This window comes from Poecilia mexicana, unplaced genomic scaffold, assembly GCF_051168715.1.
Source record: "Poecilia mexicana isolate PSO_F unplaced genomic scaffold, ASM5116871v1 scaffold_20, whole genome shotgun sequence".
Lineage (NCBI taxonomy): Eukaryota > Metazoa > Chordata > Actinopteri > Cyprinodontiformes > Poeciliidae > Poecilia > Poecilia mexicana.
This window is the reverse complement of record NW_028263389.1, coordinates 23,704,214-23,721,021: the sequence shown is the minus strand read 5'-3', so window position 1 is coordinate 23,721,021 and position 16,808 is coordinate 23,704,214. Positions and strand designations below refer to the sequence as shown.

At 36.9% G+C, this 16,808-nt stretch overlaps 1 protein-coding gene and 1 long non-coding RNA gene across 2 annotated transcripts; both read left to right on the top strand.

Moving 5' to 3' along the window:
• Positions 1 to 2,687: 2,687 nt before the first annotated feature.
• LOC148153496 (uncharacterized) lies at positions 2,688 to 4,617 on the top strand. Its single transcript, XM_088001129.1, has 4 exons — positions 2,688 to 2,843; positions 2,998 to 3,066; positions 3,532 to 3,678; positions 4,353 to 4,617. Exons 1-4 carry the CDS (start codon positions 2,760 to 2,762, stop codon positions 4,560 to 4,562), a joined length of 510 nt encoding a protein of 169 aa, XP_087857255.1. The 5' UTR covers positions 2,688 to 2,759; the 3' UTR covers positions 4,563 to 4,617.
• A 7,863-nt stretch (positions 4,618 to 12,480) lies between these two features.
• Positions 12,481 to 14,898, top strand: LOC148153495 (uncharacterized). Its single transcript, XR_015761584.1, has 2 exons — positions 12,481 to 14,433; positions 14,488 to 14,898. It is a non-coding gene; the product is annotated as an uncharacterized LOC148153495 (long non-coding RNA).
• Positions 14,899 to 16,808: the final 1,910 nt, after the last annotated feature.

Here is a 16,808-nt window from a genome sequence, read left to right as displayed (position 1 = left end):
ATTTCTCCTGCTCTCTGGGAGCCTCTTGATGTTGATGTGGAGAAGAGAAGCATCAGAGCAGATATAAGAATGAATGGAAAAGAAATCATGGAAAGTATCAAACAATAATTTTACCATAAATAAATCCCTCTCAATATATCACTGTTGCCTTCTCCTGTCTGTTGCAGGCAGCCAATCAGAAATCACAGTCATAAGCATTGAAGGAAATCCCAAACAAAGAACAGCTGACAGCAACCGAGAGTCCGTTGGACGTTGGAGAGGGAGGACTGCAGTTGATATGTGGAAACAACGTGAATAAATGATGACAATAAAAGACTATATATATATATATATATATATATATATATATATATATATATATATATATATATATATAAACATTAAAAACTACTGTAGTAACGTCACGTTTTACTTTTGGACCAGCTGTGGTTACTGTATTGAGTTTACATTGGTACCAGTACAAGCACTTTAAATATTTGATAGGTCATTATTTGCAAAAAATAATAATAATAATAATAAAAAATGGTGGAAAAATACTATCGGAGCAACTTGGTCATTTTTTATTTACCAAAAAAATTATGGTGTAATAATTTCAGGTCCTGCTAATTTATGCTTTTGTTACGTCAACATTTTTAAAGATTTCAGGTTTTGTACTAATTTCGGATACTGCTAATTAGTATAAAACTATTTTCTAAAACGCCATTTAAAGTGCATTCATCGCTTAACACTTCCCACTTTGACATAATTAGATTCCTGAATGAAACTACAGGACCGTCTTAGCCCTCGTGTTGTGTTTAAAGGTGGCGCAAAAAAAAAGAAGTGCTTATAACATTCTAACAATTGATTAAACAGTTATGATGACTGGAAATAATTGTGGTGTACCTAAGGCATAGATATGGGAAGTGCGGGAAAAAGACGACGAAAAAAATGACTTTTCAGGAGAGATGTGGCAATGACTCTGTGGGCGCAGAATTTCTAACAAAACGCCCGCAATTGCTGACGGGCCCGGTTCGATGTGCGGGGTGTTCTCCTGTCTGTTGCAGGCAGCCAATCAGAAATAACGGAGTGAAAGCGCTGAAGGGAATCCCAAACAAAGAACAGCTGACAGCAACCGAGAGTCCGGTGGACATTGGAGAGGGAGGACTGCAGTTGATATGTGGAAACAACGTGAATAAATGATGACAATAAAAGAATGTTTAAAATATATATTGTGCCTTCAATTTGAAAAATTCCCTTGATCTATGTGTTCCAAAAATATTTACAAAGGAGCGATTAATACTTTCTCCTTGTGAAAGTAAAAAATTAATTAATCACTACTGGGAATCGAATCTGGCTACTGGCTGTAAATGTTGTATTCCTTATTTGGCTGGCTGTGAAGACGCTCGTGAGCACTGCATGTATAAATACATTCCATCCAAATCGCCGTTGGTCATTTTCAGCGTGAAGAGGAGAGAAGTAAGTTTTGTCAAAATTCTTAATGTCTAGGTTAATTTCTATGCTCATATGTTTCAAGCTGCAGGTAAATTCAATAACAAATTAATAACATCGAATCGGAAGTAAAATGTTACAATTTTATTTATTGATTGATTATTGTTTCATGACGCGTAAAGTGTAAAAAGTCAGTTATTGGATATGTTTTGGCTGATCAATTTGTACTTTTTTCTCTTATAAATTAAAAAAAAATCTGTTTAAAGTTTTGGAGATTTCAGTATATATTTTTTTCTACTTGTGGAATCGGGAGCCGCCCACCTGGGTCCAACGGGAGGGTAGTTTAGCGGGCCCGCCCGTTGAGTTGTAGCCATCAGCCTTTAATGTTTAGGTCTATCTGTCCCCCCAGGTGAGATTTAACAGGCGCTTTTAAGTCGGTGGTCCCAGATAAAAGCATTTTATAATAATAATAATAATTAATAATGATAATAATAAATCCAATAACTAACTTCTATATTTGTGGAAATGTATAACTTGAACATTTTAATGGTACTTAAGTTTCAATGGCGGCACCACCGGTTTTAACTTGCCGTTGGGCGGAGGTTGAACTATCCATCAGTTAAACACAATGCCTGTTTATTAACAGCCGTTGGGCAAAGCCTAACTGTGACTAGTTTACCAGCCGTTGAATAGCTGTTTGCAGGAAAACAGCCTGTTAAGATTTTGGTTCAACGGCTAAACCGTTTATCAGGTATTTACCTGCTTTAAACTGTTGAACACCTCTTCAACCATTTGCCTGTTCAGTTGAACCTGCTGTTTATTGGGTGGTAAAGAGCTTCTTCACTTTAATGTGTGTCCTTTGCCCCATTAAAGTGTGGGGCTGAGGAGGTGACACTGTTGACTGTTGATGGAGTTTGTAATATTCACATTTTGTTTCTGTCCTTTATTTCCCTAGGATGGCTTTAACTAGCATAATAAACGGTCACAAATCATCACCATTCTACAGACCACCACCGTTAAATATTTATATTATAAAAATAACAGAAGAAGAGAGAGTAGTTAGCTGGACTATAGCAGAAGGGAAAGCGAAGGCACTGCAACAAAAGACAAATCAAATTTTGACTATTACAGATGGCACAACAGTTGCCAAATTTGTGATTTTTGAAAAATATTCTAAAACTTTATGTGAAGGGCAATCTTATGTGGTGAGGGGTTACAACCTCCGGGGCTCAGAGCCCCCCCTTATGCTGAATGTGACCCCAACAACACAATTCTACAAAGGGCCGAAGGTGCGTTGCACAGAAGAGATTCTACAAAAAGCAGAAGACATCATGAACCCACCAGCGCCGCTCACACATCTGGAGAAAGCACTGGAGTTGAAAGGGCTCATGACAGTGCAAGGAGAAATTGTGGAGGTATGATTTTTCTTACATTTTTTATAATTTTTTCCATAAGAGAGGACTTCATTTGCTAACTGTAAATCTCAACTGGGTACAAGATAACATGAAAGGCCCCATTACAGAACAGGATTAGGGTTACTCTAAAAGTACTTTTCTTTGTACTTCTCAGTTTGCTGCAGTCAGGCTCGTGACATCTGGCAAAATGAGTGTGCCAATCCGGACGGTGCGGCTGAAAGAGGTATAATAGCTTGTTTTAAGACTTGTTCAAAGCTGCAGTAGTCATTTCTTTTTAAAACAAATAATAATATTTGGATAAAGAAAGGTAAGTACCTAAAGCCATTTGCCATTTCCTTAGGATATATATATATATATATATATATATATATATATATATATATATATATATATATATATATATATATATATATATATATATATATATATATATATATATATATATATATATATATATATATATATATATATATATATATATATATATATATATATATATATATATCTCCGTGTGTGTGTGTGTGTCAAGTTTATGACACAAAATCAGCTTTTGTGTCATGAACCAGCTTGCATGTTAATTTTGCAGCGTCTGGTCAGAAAAGATAGATTGATGGGTTTTGTTTGTTTGTTGACTTTTTGAGAACTCTTGGATAAATCTCTAATTTGGCAATAACTCTTTTAATTACAGGGCAGCTGCACAATGCCTGTCTCCCTTTGGAGGGAGGCAACGTTGAACGAACTGGCCATTGGCCAAAAAGTGACGTTAACACATGTTCGGTGCCATGAGTCAGCGTATGGACTACAGCTGCAGAGCACGTCTTTTACAAGAATACAGGTATGTTGTCAATTCCTGAAGAAGTAAATTAATCTAATTTTAAGTTGATTTAGACATTTAAACTGAAATGTGCATATCTTTTAAAATTGAGGCATTCAAATTTAAATTATTTGCAAAACTTTGGAGATATACAAAAAGTGTGAAAAGTGCCACTGCTCAGAGCTAGCCTTGCAATTTTTTGTCAACTTCAAAATTATGGAATGGCTTATTATATATTTTAATATTCTGTTAACCATTCAATATTTTCTGACTCAAGTCTATTATGCATTGTCAAAAGAAGACTTAAATAAAGGAGAAACAACAATAAATGTACCACAGATCTGGAACCAACGTCCACAATGTTAATGTTTTTGATGGTGGTGTGTGACAAAATGTCATGTTTGTTGTTGTTGCTTGATTTACAGTTGCTGACTGTATGATATTTTACTATATAAAGCACTTTGAACTTTCTGATTGCTGAAATGCACAAAGCAAATTATCTTGGACTTAAAAAATGTAAACCAGAAGTAAATAGCATACATAACAAAAGATGAAGCAATTTGCTACTGTTATTTGACATTTAGCCTTGGTGTTGGTTTGTTTTTTTTGTTCTCGTTTTAGATGACAACATGAAAACTCACAAACCTGATTATATTTCTAATATAAAATGCTATATTTTTGTACTGTATTAACAGGAAAAGAAGGAAGAAAAGAAAGCAGCTGTAGTCATTGGTGTAATGGACACAGAAGACAGAAACGTCAAACAGGTCCTCCTTGAGAACGATGAGATCTACAGGATTTCTACGGATATGTGGAGCCCTTTTGACGTATTGCTGGAAGAAGGGAAAATTGTGGTGGACATAGAAGTACATGGAAATGAAATCAAGAAAATAATCAAAAAATAATTTCAATTTAAATCCAAAAAATATTTTCAGTTTCATTGTTCAACTTTTTTAAACAATTTACATTTTTTGACTAATCTCTGGTTATGCTTTTTAATGATATTTGCTGTATTTCACTCTTGAACTTTCAGGCCTTTTAATTGACCAATTTCAGGCCCTTTACAATTTTTTTGTTGCTTGCTTTGTTATAGCTCATCAAATAATCTGTTAATCTGTTCAAATTAAATTGGTGATTACTGTTGAATGACACAAAAAATATTTTCAGTTTCATTGTTCAACTTTTTTAAACAATTTAAATTTTTTGACTAATCTCTGGTTATGCTTTTTTAATGATATTTGCTGTATTTCACTCTTGAACTTTCAGGCCTTTTAATTTACCAATTTCAGGCCTTTTACAATTTTTTGTTGCTTGCTTTGTTATAGCTCATCAAATAATCTGTTAATCTGTTCAAATTAAATTGTTGATTACTACTGAATGACACTTTCTTCATATAATATAAACTTTGTTCATGACATTTACACCATATATATGCAAGTGGAAATCCTCCACTTATTCAGTGATTGTGAGTCTGAAAAGGAGTATGATGAAATTTAACTTATACAATAATATCACTTTTCCATTCATTGATTCACAGCGCTATCTGCCTGTTTTAAATATCCTTAACTCCTACGGCGCTAGAGGTGGTACAAGGTGTTAGTGAGAAATTTCCCAGGCGGAGGGATAATTTTGGCACAATTCTTAATATCTGTAACACATGTATTTTCACATCATAACTGGGAATCTGTTCAAATTAAATTGGTGATTACTATTGAATGACACTTACTTCATGCAACATAAACCTTGGTCATGACATTTATGCAAAATGTACCATTGTGCACTGTGTAATATACATAATAATGAACTGACAGCTCTTTCTATGACTCGTCACATTGTGACGAAATCACGCACAAATCAGAGACTAAATTGCAGCAAGATGTTTCCCTGCCCTCTGAAAACTGAATATTCCTCGCTCAAAGCAATAAAATGATATAAATTCTACTATAAAGTGAAAAAATGCCACTTTTATCAGTTCCCAAAGCCTGGGTTTTGTGCACAAAGCCACGTTGGAGAAATTCCCCTCCGCACCAATTTTATTTTAGCTTCCACACACGAAGCAGGAAGATAGCGGGGAGGGTAATCAGCTTGGCTCGAGTGATCTTTGAAGCAGGAAAGCGCCGTCGTTAGCACCTCATTCAGAGCTGCTAAAAACTCATTCAGAAAGCATGGGAGGGGGTTTCAGGTGAATTTCGACCCTGAAGTGAGCTTACAAAGCCAATATTTTCAAGTATCCAAAGTTAAGAGTCTTCTCTGTGTCAAGTCATACCGAACATTGTCAGTCAGCCGACAGAAAATTCGCTTTTTACACGCGTATTTGACGACAGGGCATTTAAATGGACACGCCCCTTTAAATCCGTCAGCTGATTTTAATTAGCCGTAAAACCATAACATTTTGGGCAAAACTTGTATGCGGGATAGTTTTCGAATGATGAAAGCCTTCTATAGCGGACAATACAAATAAATAATCAGTAAAAAAAAAGTCACGTGTAGCGGTTGTTTACGGAGATAGCCGAAGTCGGGCTTAAGAGGTTTTAAATAAACTTTAGTGATAAAGCTGAGGCATGTTGTTATTTTAATTCATATTTGTTCTCTTGATTTTGCTTTTCTTTTTGTCATTTTCAGAAGACAACATGTAAACTTACAAACCTGATTGTAGATAAATAACATAAGAGACAAAAAGGCAAGAGAAATCCAAACCTCTGAATATTGCTCAAATGGATAATCACAACCCAAACAAGCGAGAGGTTCATATTGAAAATGACAAAACCATTAACATTTCTGGATGTTGCTGTGGAGAAGAGATGCATCAGAGCAGATATAAGAATGAAACAACATTTTCTTGCATTTCGGCAGCAGTCATTCAGCCATTCTTATAATTCTCATAGCCATTCTTCAAGACTACCTCTTGAAGCTCATCGATTAAATGCGCTCATACGTCATTGTGCCTGCTAAACACATAACGCTGAGTGGAGTGGTGGACCGCTCCAAGATGGCCACCCTAAATCTCGTCAGCGACAATAGGTGAGAGCGGTCCATGAGGGTCTATTCTTATGTCTATGTCCACCATAGACATTAATACGTAGACGCCTCATGGCGCGGGCCGGCCCGTTGTTGCGATACGAAGAAGCGTCCGCCATATTGAATGTGGAATATGTGCCACTAAGGTATGCAAGTGAATGGACCGAACTTTATAAAGTGCTGTTCTACAAAGTATTTTAAATTAATACCTGTTATTGACACATTTTTCTCACACACATTAATATATTTGGCAATCAAAGAAATGACTAGACAAAGTTTCTAACTTTTGATGTGATTATTTCATTTTTGGGGGGCATTTCTGAATAAAGAGCACAATGTTTTATTTGATAAAAATGATTCTGATAATTTTTATATTAAAAATGATGAATATACACCTTTATAGTGTTTAATCAAAGAATATATTTACATAATTCCATAATTTAACGTACATTTAACATTTCAAGACAAGAAAAAAATAATCCTGTATTTATTTTTTATACGTTATTGAGAAATGACGTTCATATGTTGTTCATGGAGGGACAGTTGGTAGAGCTGTTGCCTTGCAGCAAGAAGGTTTTGGGTTCGATACCTGGCCCCGGTCTTTCTCCATGGAGTTTGCATATTCTCCCTGTGCATGACTGGGTTTTCTCCGGGTTTCCTCTCACAGTCCAAAAACATGACTGTCTTAATTGGCTTCTCCAGATGACACCCTAGGTGTGAGTGTGTGTGCATGGTTGTGTGTCTCTGTGTTGCCCTGCGACAGACTGGCGACCCGTCCAGGGTGTACCCCGCCTCTCGCCCAGAACGTGAGCTGGAGATGGGCACCAGCACCCCTCCCGACCCCGCTAAGGGACAAGGCTGTAAAGAAAATGGATGGATGTTGTTCATGACAATGATGAAGAAGCAGTGTTATTTAATAAGACTTAAATCTAATACATTTAGAACTTTGAACGAAAGCCACAGTAAGGCGTCTATATGATTTTGAATGTAATTATTTTAATTTTGCTTAAATGGTTTGCACCTCAGGGCCACCGTAGTAAAATCGATAATTTGGGTGTAATCCTAATCTAGCCCTCCGTTAATTTTATTAACTGCGGGATGAAGAAAAAAAAGACCTTTCAGTATGGATGTGACCATGGCTCTGAGGGTGGATAATTTCTTCCAATGCCCGCTATTGCCGGAGGTCCTGCTTTAGTGTGTTAGGTGTTCTGTCTGTGGCAGAACAAGAGTACAATCAAGAACTCGTAAACCTGCCACGGTTTTATGGACATGCGCAGTCGAGTGGCTTTAAGTGGCGTTCTTTGAACGTCACTTGCATTTGCTGAGCGGGGCAAGCTTCTGCCGCCTCTCCCACAGTAAGTTTAATTTTTCTATTTAATATTTTGTTTATGACAGTGATAAAGAAGCAGTGTTAATTAAAAATACATTTTGAACTTTCAATAAAATCCACAGTAAGTCATAAGTAACGAAGGGAATTAATAATTATATAATTTTGAATGTTAGAATTAATTCTAAGGCGATAAAAATAAATACGGTTGAAAATGGTATGTTTCAAAACACGAGTTGTACACGAGACTTAAAACTGGTGCCAAATCTTTCTTGAATTGATTTAACAAGCATGCAAAATCCACAGTCGTAATCGAAGTGGAAAAAATATCCGAGTGCTCCTGAATGTCTCTGACGCATGACGTGGCGTTCTCTGCCGTTACGTTCTCCCTTCTTCGTTTGTGCCCAACAGGTAAGCGGTGTTTTAATTGGGTCTGTTGTAATAATAAAATTATAAACAATGAGAGACGGTTTCGTTGTCAAAGAGTTAATACATAATTGGTTCTTAAGTGTGGCTGTAACTTAATAAGGCTGAAAACAGCTATACGTAGTTTTTTGTGATAGCAAACAATCATTAGCATATGCTAAAATTGACGGCTGCTGTATAACTCGTATGAAAGCCAGTCTATTCAGATTGAAGAGAGTATTTTTCCAATTAACTTAATTTATAACCATGTATGTTAGTATTTGTCTTCATGGTCAGCTTCTATTCAGCTAACTGTATAAAATTCCAACCGTTAATTAGACTTTTCAGTTGAAGTGAAACTGGGATTGTCAACCGTTAAGGGGTTGGTTTGTTCTTGGTGTGTGCCTTGCAGGTGAGCAGTGTTTTAACTGGGCCTGCCATAATCGACAAAGAATGATTTAACACAGTTTCATTCTTAAAGATGTTAATAATTGCTATTTAACCATCGCCATAATGAAGTTGTAAACAGCTAGCCATCCTATTTCCGATGGGTACTCTGCGTTAGCATGATATGCTAATATTGACGGGTGCTTGACTGAAAACCATTCTGTTCAGAATGAAGAATGTGTATCCAATTAGTATAATTCATAACCATGCATGCTACTCTTCGTCTTCTCGATCAGCTTCTATTCAATTTGAAAATCCAACAGTAATCCTCGGAGTTAATCGTAGCCAATAAGAGTATGAAGACCGCTGTTTCTGCAGTCAAGTTGGGTGCACATCTTTCTGTACTGCTAGAAAAATAGATTTCATTAAAGAATATTAATCTGTAATCCCGATTTACGTAGTGAGTTTATTAATTTATGTAAATATTCCAAGTTAAATAGCTAACAATGAAATGTGCTTTCCAACTTGTGTATTTTTCTGATCAAGTCAATAATTGTGAGATAACACACAGTGTCTTTTCACAGACTGAAAGAAAACTGCTCACCAGCGTTCTTTGGCTGGTAAGTAGATTGCAAAGTTCAGCAGCCTGTCGAACACAAATGTTTTTAACAATAAATCAAGGCAAGACTGGACATTTCATACTGCTCCTAATACATATGTTAAATAATATTGATGTATTTGCAACTCATAGTCATAATATTTATGAACATATTTATTAATAATATTTACATTTTTTTTAATTCTTGTAAATATTCAAAGAGAAACACTAAATAGTTAACAGTATCCATTTACCAATGTGTTGTGTCGTACTGGTGGTGTCTGTGGATCCTTGGATAACTTTGTCTATGTGTCTTTTCTCAGACATACCTCTGTTGACCAACGTCCCTTGGCTGGTAAGTACATTATTTTTAAAGATAAACTGCTTCTAGATCACATCAGCAAACTGCATTACAACATTCTCTATTTGGAAAGAATGAAAATATGATCAGATAGTGGCAATGCGGAAAACTTTAATGTGTTTTTTAAACTAAAATTAGACTAAAATTTGTCAATTTTCTCTGTCAAAGTATCTTAAAACCAGACTCGATGTCTTTTAAAAAATCATCTCAGACAGAACCTTGTCTGAGAAAATAAATAAATAAGTTGATAGTGTCACTCCCATCTCTTATCTTCATTGCTATAGAATTTCAGATGCACTATTAAAAAAGGCCCAAATGCTCAGCCCAAGCAGAGTGATGCAAACATAGGACTGCTGTTTTTTAAGTTAGTCAGTTTTGTGTATGTGCCTCTGTCAAATATAAATTCAACCGTTTTTCCTCTCCTTTCAGAGTACCCAGACATTGCCTCCAAATTCTGCTCAGTGAGGTGAGTACTAGCAACGTGTGGCTTTATTTGATTAAAAAAAGTTAGCTGTCACTGAACACCTCAGTGATTGTATAAAAAAAAAAACACTGAGGGTTCTGTACGTGGATAAATGTGCAAGGCTTTAGCATCTTTAAACCTCTGTAAGACAGCTGCTGAAAGTAATTTGATCAGCAACTGGATATGATGGCATCCATGTGTCTATGTTAAAATCAGTGTCTGATCCTCATCAGAATGTTTGAATTCATTCGGGGTCAGAATTTCTATGCTTTGACTTGCTTTTGATGGACAGCATCCATCTTTTGGGACTAGGACTAACTGAAGAAGCTAAATGGAACATTTTTATTTTTTTAGAATAGAAATAATTTTAAAATAAAAATACTCTTAATTGTGTTGAAAGAATTTAAATATGTCAACACTAAGCAAAGAATACATACAAAATAACACCCTTTAATTGGGAAAGGAATGTTTGTATTTGGATCTGATTTGAATATTTGATGATAACTTATTTGATCTCACTTAGACATCTTTAATCAGACAGATGTATGTTGTCACTTAAAAAAAGAACCTGGTACTGGTTCTGAACATCATACACTCATCTCCCAGGAGGTTGTTATGAGCTGAGAAGTCCAGAAATGTTTAGATCAAAGCAGCTTGTGGACAGAGAACAAAGAACCTTAGCAGATAAGTGTGTTCTGGACTCCCGAAGGTTTTCTGGTCAGCTACTAACAAACTGTTTCTACTCTCCCTCACAGAGAGAAGTGGACCCAAACACCTGCCTTCCTGGTGAGTGGATGTTCCAACCTGGATCAGCCGAGCTGTCACAGCTGATCCAACCTGACTCACAGACAATTTGAATAAAATCATATCTACAAACATTTGGTTTAAATTGGGTCCAAACAGGATATGTTGGTTGTGCTCACATGAGGACCCTGTTGCCCAAAACCCTGTAAGAAACATGACTCAGTACAGCAACAACCCTCTGAGTTGTTGTCTGGACTCATGAGGAGGTTTTCTGTCACTCACCTTAAGCTCTGTGATGAAGAAGGTCCAAGTCAACATTAAATTCTGCTAAAGCAGCTGGCTCTTTTATTTCTCTGTTGGTGTGCTGGGATGCATCTTATTTTAGTAAGAATATCATAATCTACATTAATTGAACTATTTTAATAAAGGTCATGAAAACACAGCAACAACCCAATTCACACCACAGAGCTTAGTTCACTTGTAATAGCTATGCATCTCTTCACAGTTTAAACCTTTTCAGATGGAATATGACCCAGAAGCTGCTCTGTTGAGAATGTTTCATTTTGATGTCTATTGGCTGTTCTTTGTTTCGCAGGTGTTCCACCGACACTCAATTCTAACCACTGTCCGAAGCTTTTTAATTTTCCAACTGTGTTTTTCTCTTTCCTCTTCCTTCCAACATATCTGGAAAACCATTTTCTGTGCATTTTACTATCTCATCCCTAAACTCTCCTACAATTTTTTTCAAAAACCAGCATCCCAAAAGGCGGCCTGGTTTTTCCGAATTCAAGAGCCTGGTTTACCAGTAACCAGAGTTCCCTTTTTTTCTTCAACCATCAGTTTACTGCCAAATTGATGTTTGCCTGTCTCTCTTAATCTAGTTTACCAGTAACTAGATCTGTTTTCCCCCTCACATCTTACGTCCTGTGACCTCTGAACAGTATTGGCATTGATTTTGTGGCATGAATTTTGTGGCATGAATTTTGTGGCATATTTTTTGTGGCTATATATTTGAGAAACCATACTTCTATCGAGTTTATCAGTAACTCATCTGACTATCATTGAGAATCTGAGAGAATCTACCCTCTCACTGCTCTGTCTTTCCTGTCTACCGCTTTCCACCGTAACGGTAAATAACTGGGAAGCTTCACAATCCTAAGACGTGTTGTTAAGTAATAATTTAATAAGTTTGAAAAGCTTCTATTTAAAAATTGGCTGAAAATAAATAATTACTCAAACAGGTCAACTAAAAACTTGATCTGGATAAATTTTAAAATTGAAAGCAAAGTTTGCTTTCTGCTGAACTACATTGCTCCAATTCTAATTGGACTTAAGTAAAGCTCTGGTCTTGTCTGACCACTATTGGCATAAAGTTGAAAACAGTAAAAAGAAAAAAACTTTAAAGTTTGATATTTCTAAGACGTCTTTTTGAGTAATCTGATTTGGACCTGAAGTTTAAAAAAACTTTTATTTCAGAATTGGATTATAATTTTCTATTTTAAATAATTTCTGAAACAGATCAACTACATTCTTGATCTGTATACATTTAAGAACTCAGTACAAAATTAAATCAACTGAGCTAAATTTTTATTGAACGAAATTTCAATTGGACTGAAGTAAAGCTCATTTCTTATCTGAGCTGCCTAATTTGTGTTCCTGCCTGCTGCTACTGACTTTGGACTGAACTTCAGGTTTGTGCACAGGTTTGTACTGACTAGCTATTCAACACTTATACATTCATTGTATGTACATTGGTGTAGTTTTGTGTTGTATCTGCTTGAGATAAAAAGATCAACAAGGACCATTGGAGTTGCTGTTTCCTGCCTGACCTGTCCAGAAGTCTAATCAACAATGCCGAGAAAGAATCAGCGTTCTCAGGCTCAGAAGCTCAGATGGCAGAAGGAGAAACGGTCTCAGAGCAATCAAGTGACAGGTACTGACTCTGAGAACAACAAGCAGCAGTTTCAGAATATACCACACGCTGATGTTGCACAGAGACAGCTTGCTAGAGATGATATGTGTGTTGGGGAGTCTTTTGAACGACAGCAGGTAAACGATAGAAGTGAAAACAGTTTATCCTCTGTGGTAGCACTATCTGAAGGAAACACTGCCAAAACAACTTTCCAGCATGATGCAGGACATACAAAGCAAAGTGCATCACAGGCGTCGTATGCTGACATGGTAAAAAGGGGATGTGGTTCAGCTCGGCAGTCTCGAGTTAATGTAGAACTTCATCCATCAGTGACACATGTTTGTGCCTCACGGAGTCAGGATTCGTTGAAATATGGAAAATACAGGAACAGTCAGTGTATGGCCAACAGTTTGGTGTTTCTGGCTTTTTTCCACGAGAATGAAATGATTACCAGACCAGATCTTGACCTCGTTCTGGACAAAGGCGATGCTGTGTACAGAAAGGCTAGGGAAAGATTTCCTCGTAGCATCCATTTGGCAACTGATGAACTACCAAATGAGGTAAGTGCACGCAGGTCAACATATCAGGTGGACATGACTCCATTCCCTGTGTGTGGAACATTTGGAGGTGGACAGACTTATCCAAGCCTGGAAGAAGCATTGAGCCATTTGTCATCAGATGTCCAATATGGAGTGCTGATCATGTCAGGCTTAGGCATTGCTGTTTTCAGAAGCAGATCTGGTGAATATGGATACTTTGACCCACACACAAGAAACAAAAATGGAATGCCAATGACATTCAGTCTTTTAAACTTTGGCACAGCAGTGATGCTGAAATTTGCCCATCTTACTGACATGATTCAGAGATTAAAGTCAGTTTACACAATGCTTAACGTACCATCATCTTGTGTATTTGAACTCCAGCCCCTGTCATTTTACCAGAGAAATGCTTCAGACACAGTTGGTACGTCTCCTCTGTTACATGAATCTGAGACACCAAGTGCTGAGTCTGCCTCCCTTGCACAAAACACTCCTGGTCTTGAGTCAGACATCGATGTTGAAGTCATGTCTCCTGTTGCAAGTAGTCCTTCTGATGATGTAATTGAAGGTGCATCTAATGCAGTTAGTTATATGTCGTCTGTGACACAAGAAAATACAGTACTCCCCATTACCAGTGGAACAAGAAATGCAACAAGTGCACTTTTGGAAATGTCTTTGAAACTGTCAAAGTGTCCTAAAGCGAGAAGACTAAAGATGAAGATGAGACTACTTAAGACAGAGAAACCGAGACAAAAAAAAGAGAATCAAAGAAGGAAGGAAAGAGAAAACTATGCGTTAAGGGAATCTTTCAGAGCAAAGAAAAAATGTTACTCTCGCAGGAATTTTCAAAACAACCCTGAAAGAAAGCAGAAGAAAAACCTGTACATGAAAAATCTGTATAGACAGAGTTCTGAGTTTAAAGAGAAACAGAGATCACGGATCAGGACAGCATATAGGGAGAATGAAAAATTTAAACAGAGACAAAAAGACTATGTCAGAAGTTGTTATAGGAATAATCCTAGGTTTCAGGAACGACAGAAAAACTACATCAGAAATTTATACAGAAATAATCCTAGATTTCAGGAACGACAGAAAAGCTACATCAGAAATTTATACAGAAATAATCCTAGATTTCAGGAACGACAGAAAAGCTACATCAGAAATTTATACAGAAATAATCCTAGATTTCAGGAACGACAGAAAAGCTACATCAGAAATTTATACAGAAATAATCCTAGATTTCAGGAACGACAGAAAAGCTACATCAGAAATTTATACAGAAATAATCCTAGATTTCAGGAACGACAGAAAAGCTACATCAGAAATTTATACAGAAATAATCCTAGATTTCAGGAACGACAGAAAAGCTACATCAGAAATTTATACAGAAATAATCCTAGATTTCAGGAACGACAGAAAAGCTACATCAGAAATTTATACAGAAATAATCCTAGATTTCAGGAACAACAGAAAAGCTACATCAGAAATTTATACAGAAATAATCCAACATTTAGACAGAGACAGAGATCTTATGTGACTGAGCTTTATGCAAAAAACAGAGAATTCAGGCTAAGACACAAAGAACTTATGAAAACCGTGATGAGAGACAAATACAATAAAGACAATTCGTTCAGGATCCTCCAAAAGAACAGATGTGCACTGAATGTAAAAAGAAAATACAGACGGATGAAAAGATTCCCTCAGAGAGAAACGGAGAACCTTGAAATTGATACGCCAGAGAACAGAGTGATTAATGAAGCCATTTCAGTTTTCAGATTAAATATAAAGGCTGGCCCCACTTATGTATGCACTGTGTGCCACAAGTCCTCGTTTCCCAACCAAGTGGAACTGTGTAAAAGGTCGAATTATGTAAAGAAACCAGATGTGGTTGAACAGTGTCTGACAGGCAAGTATGTTCATGTCTGTGATGAAGGATGCATGGATGGACAGTGTACAGTTCCTCATGAGAGAAGTCAAGAGTGGATTTGTCACACCTGCCACAGACATCTAAAGAAAGGATGCATGCCACCGCTAGCAGCAGCTAACAAACTTGACTTAGCAGAAATTCCCAGTGAACTGTCAGATTTGAATATTCTGGAAAGACACCTGATTGCTAAGTGCATACCGTTTGCAAAGATCATTCCGCTTCCAAAAGGCAGACAAAGATTAATAAGGGGCAATTTTGTGTGCGTACCATCAGAGCTCCAAGAGACAGTCAATGCATTACCCAGGCTTAGGAGTGAATGCCAAGTGATGAGAGTAAAACTGAAGCGACGTTTGTCTTACAGAGGTCATCAACTTTTTCAGACAGTAACCTGGTCCAAACTAATCTCTGCATTACTAAAACTGAAGGAGATTCATCCAGAGTATCGGGACATAAATATTAGACATGAAGCTGAGCTTTGTGACCCTACACTTCCTGATGATGATGACGATGATGATGGCAATAGTGATGTAAGTATGGATGAGGATGACTATGATGAAGCAGATCTGATGGAAATTGACGAGTATGAGAAAAATGCTTTATGTGAGGCAGAAAATGAGGTTGAAAATGATCAGGACAGTGATTGTCAACAACTTCAGCAACAGATGAATGATGGAGATGAAGGTGATTTGCCAAATGGAGGATTTGCTATAGAATCATGTAGGGCTGTTGTAAACGAATATTTTAGTAATCGAGTAATCTATCGATTATTCTTACGATTAATCGAGTAATCGGATTAAAAAAAAATTATAAAATGAAATATTGGTAAATCTGGCATAATACCGGTGTTACTATCAGATATCAATATCAGTCCAATTTTTCATATTTGAGCATCCCTAACAGTTGCTTTTTTGTAGTTTAGAAAACTAACCTGTAACAATAATAGCTCACTTTCTAAGTTAACCAGAAGAAAAGTTATAGAAAAATCTGAAATTATATTGAATTTAATAACAAAGAGGCAGGCTCACAAATATGCTTATAAAAAATGTCTACAATCCAGCTTTTAGTTTATGTATTCATCTTCAGTGAGTTTAATAGATTAATTAAACTCACCTTGCCACCTAACCTGTCACGCTTTGGGTTTGAAAATACGGGAAATGCCGCCTGGAGTGGGAGGAGAGGGCGAATGAACGAACATGGGGTGGAGGGGAGGAAATGGACCAGCGGACTGACGAACCGTTAGACCAGGGGACGAACAAGGGGGGAAGCAATACGGGATATTTACGACACCTTCACTGGTCACACTCAGAAACTCATCTACCAGCCATGTACGATGCGCTCCGCCACCCGTTTCTTCAGACCGGGATATGAAATTTATTGTGCGGTTCGTCGGTAAAGCTACATTTACACGGTAAGCATCAGCTACTCAGCCGCCCGCCCTGTTCAGGCTATCCGCTCACCTCAGCGCTCTTC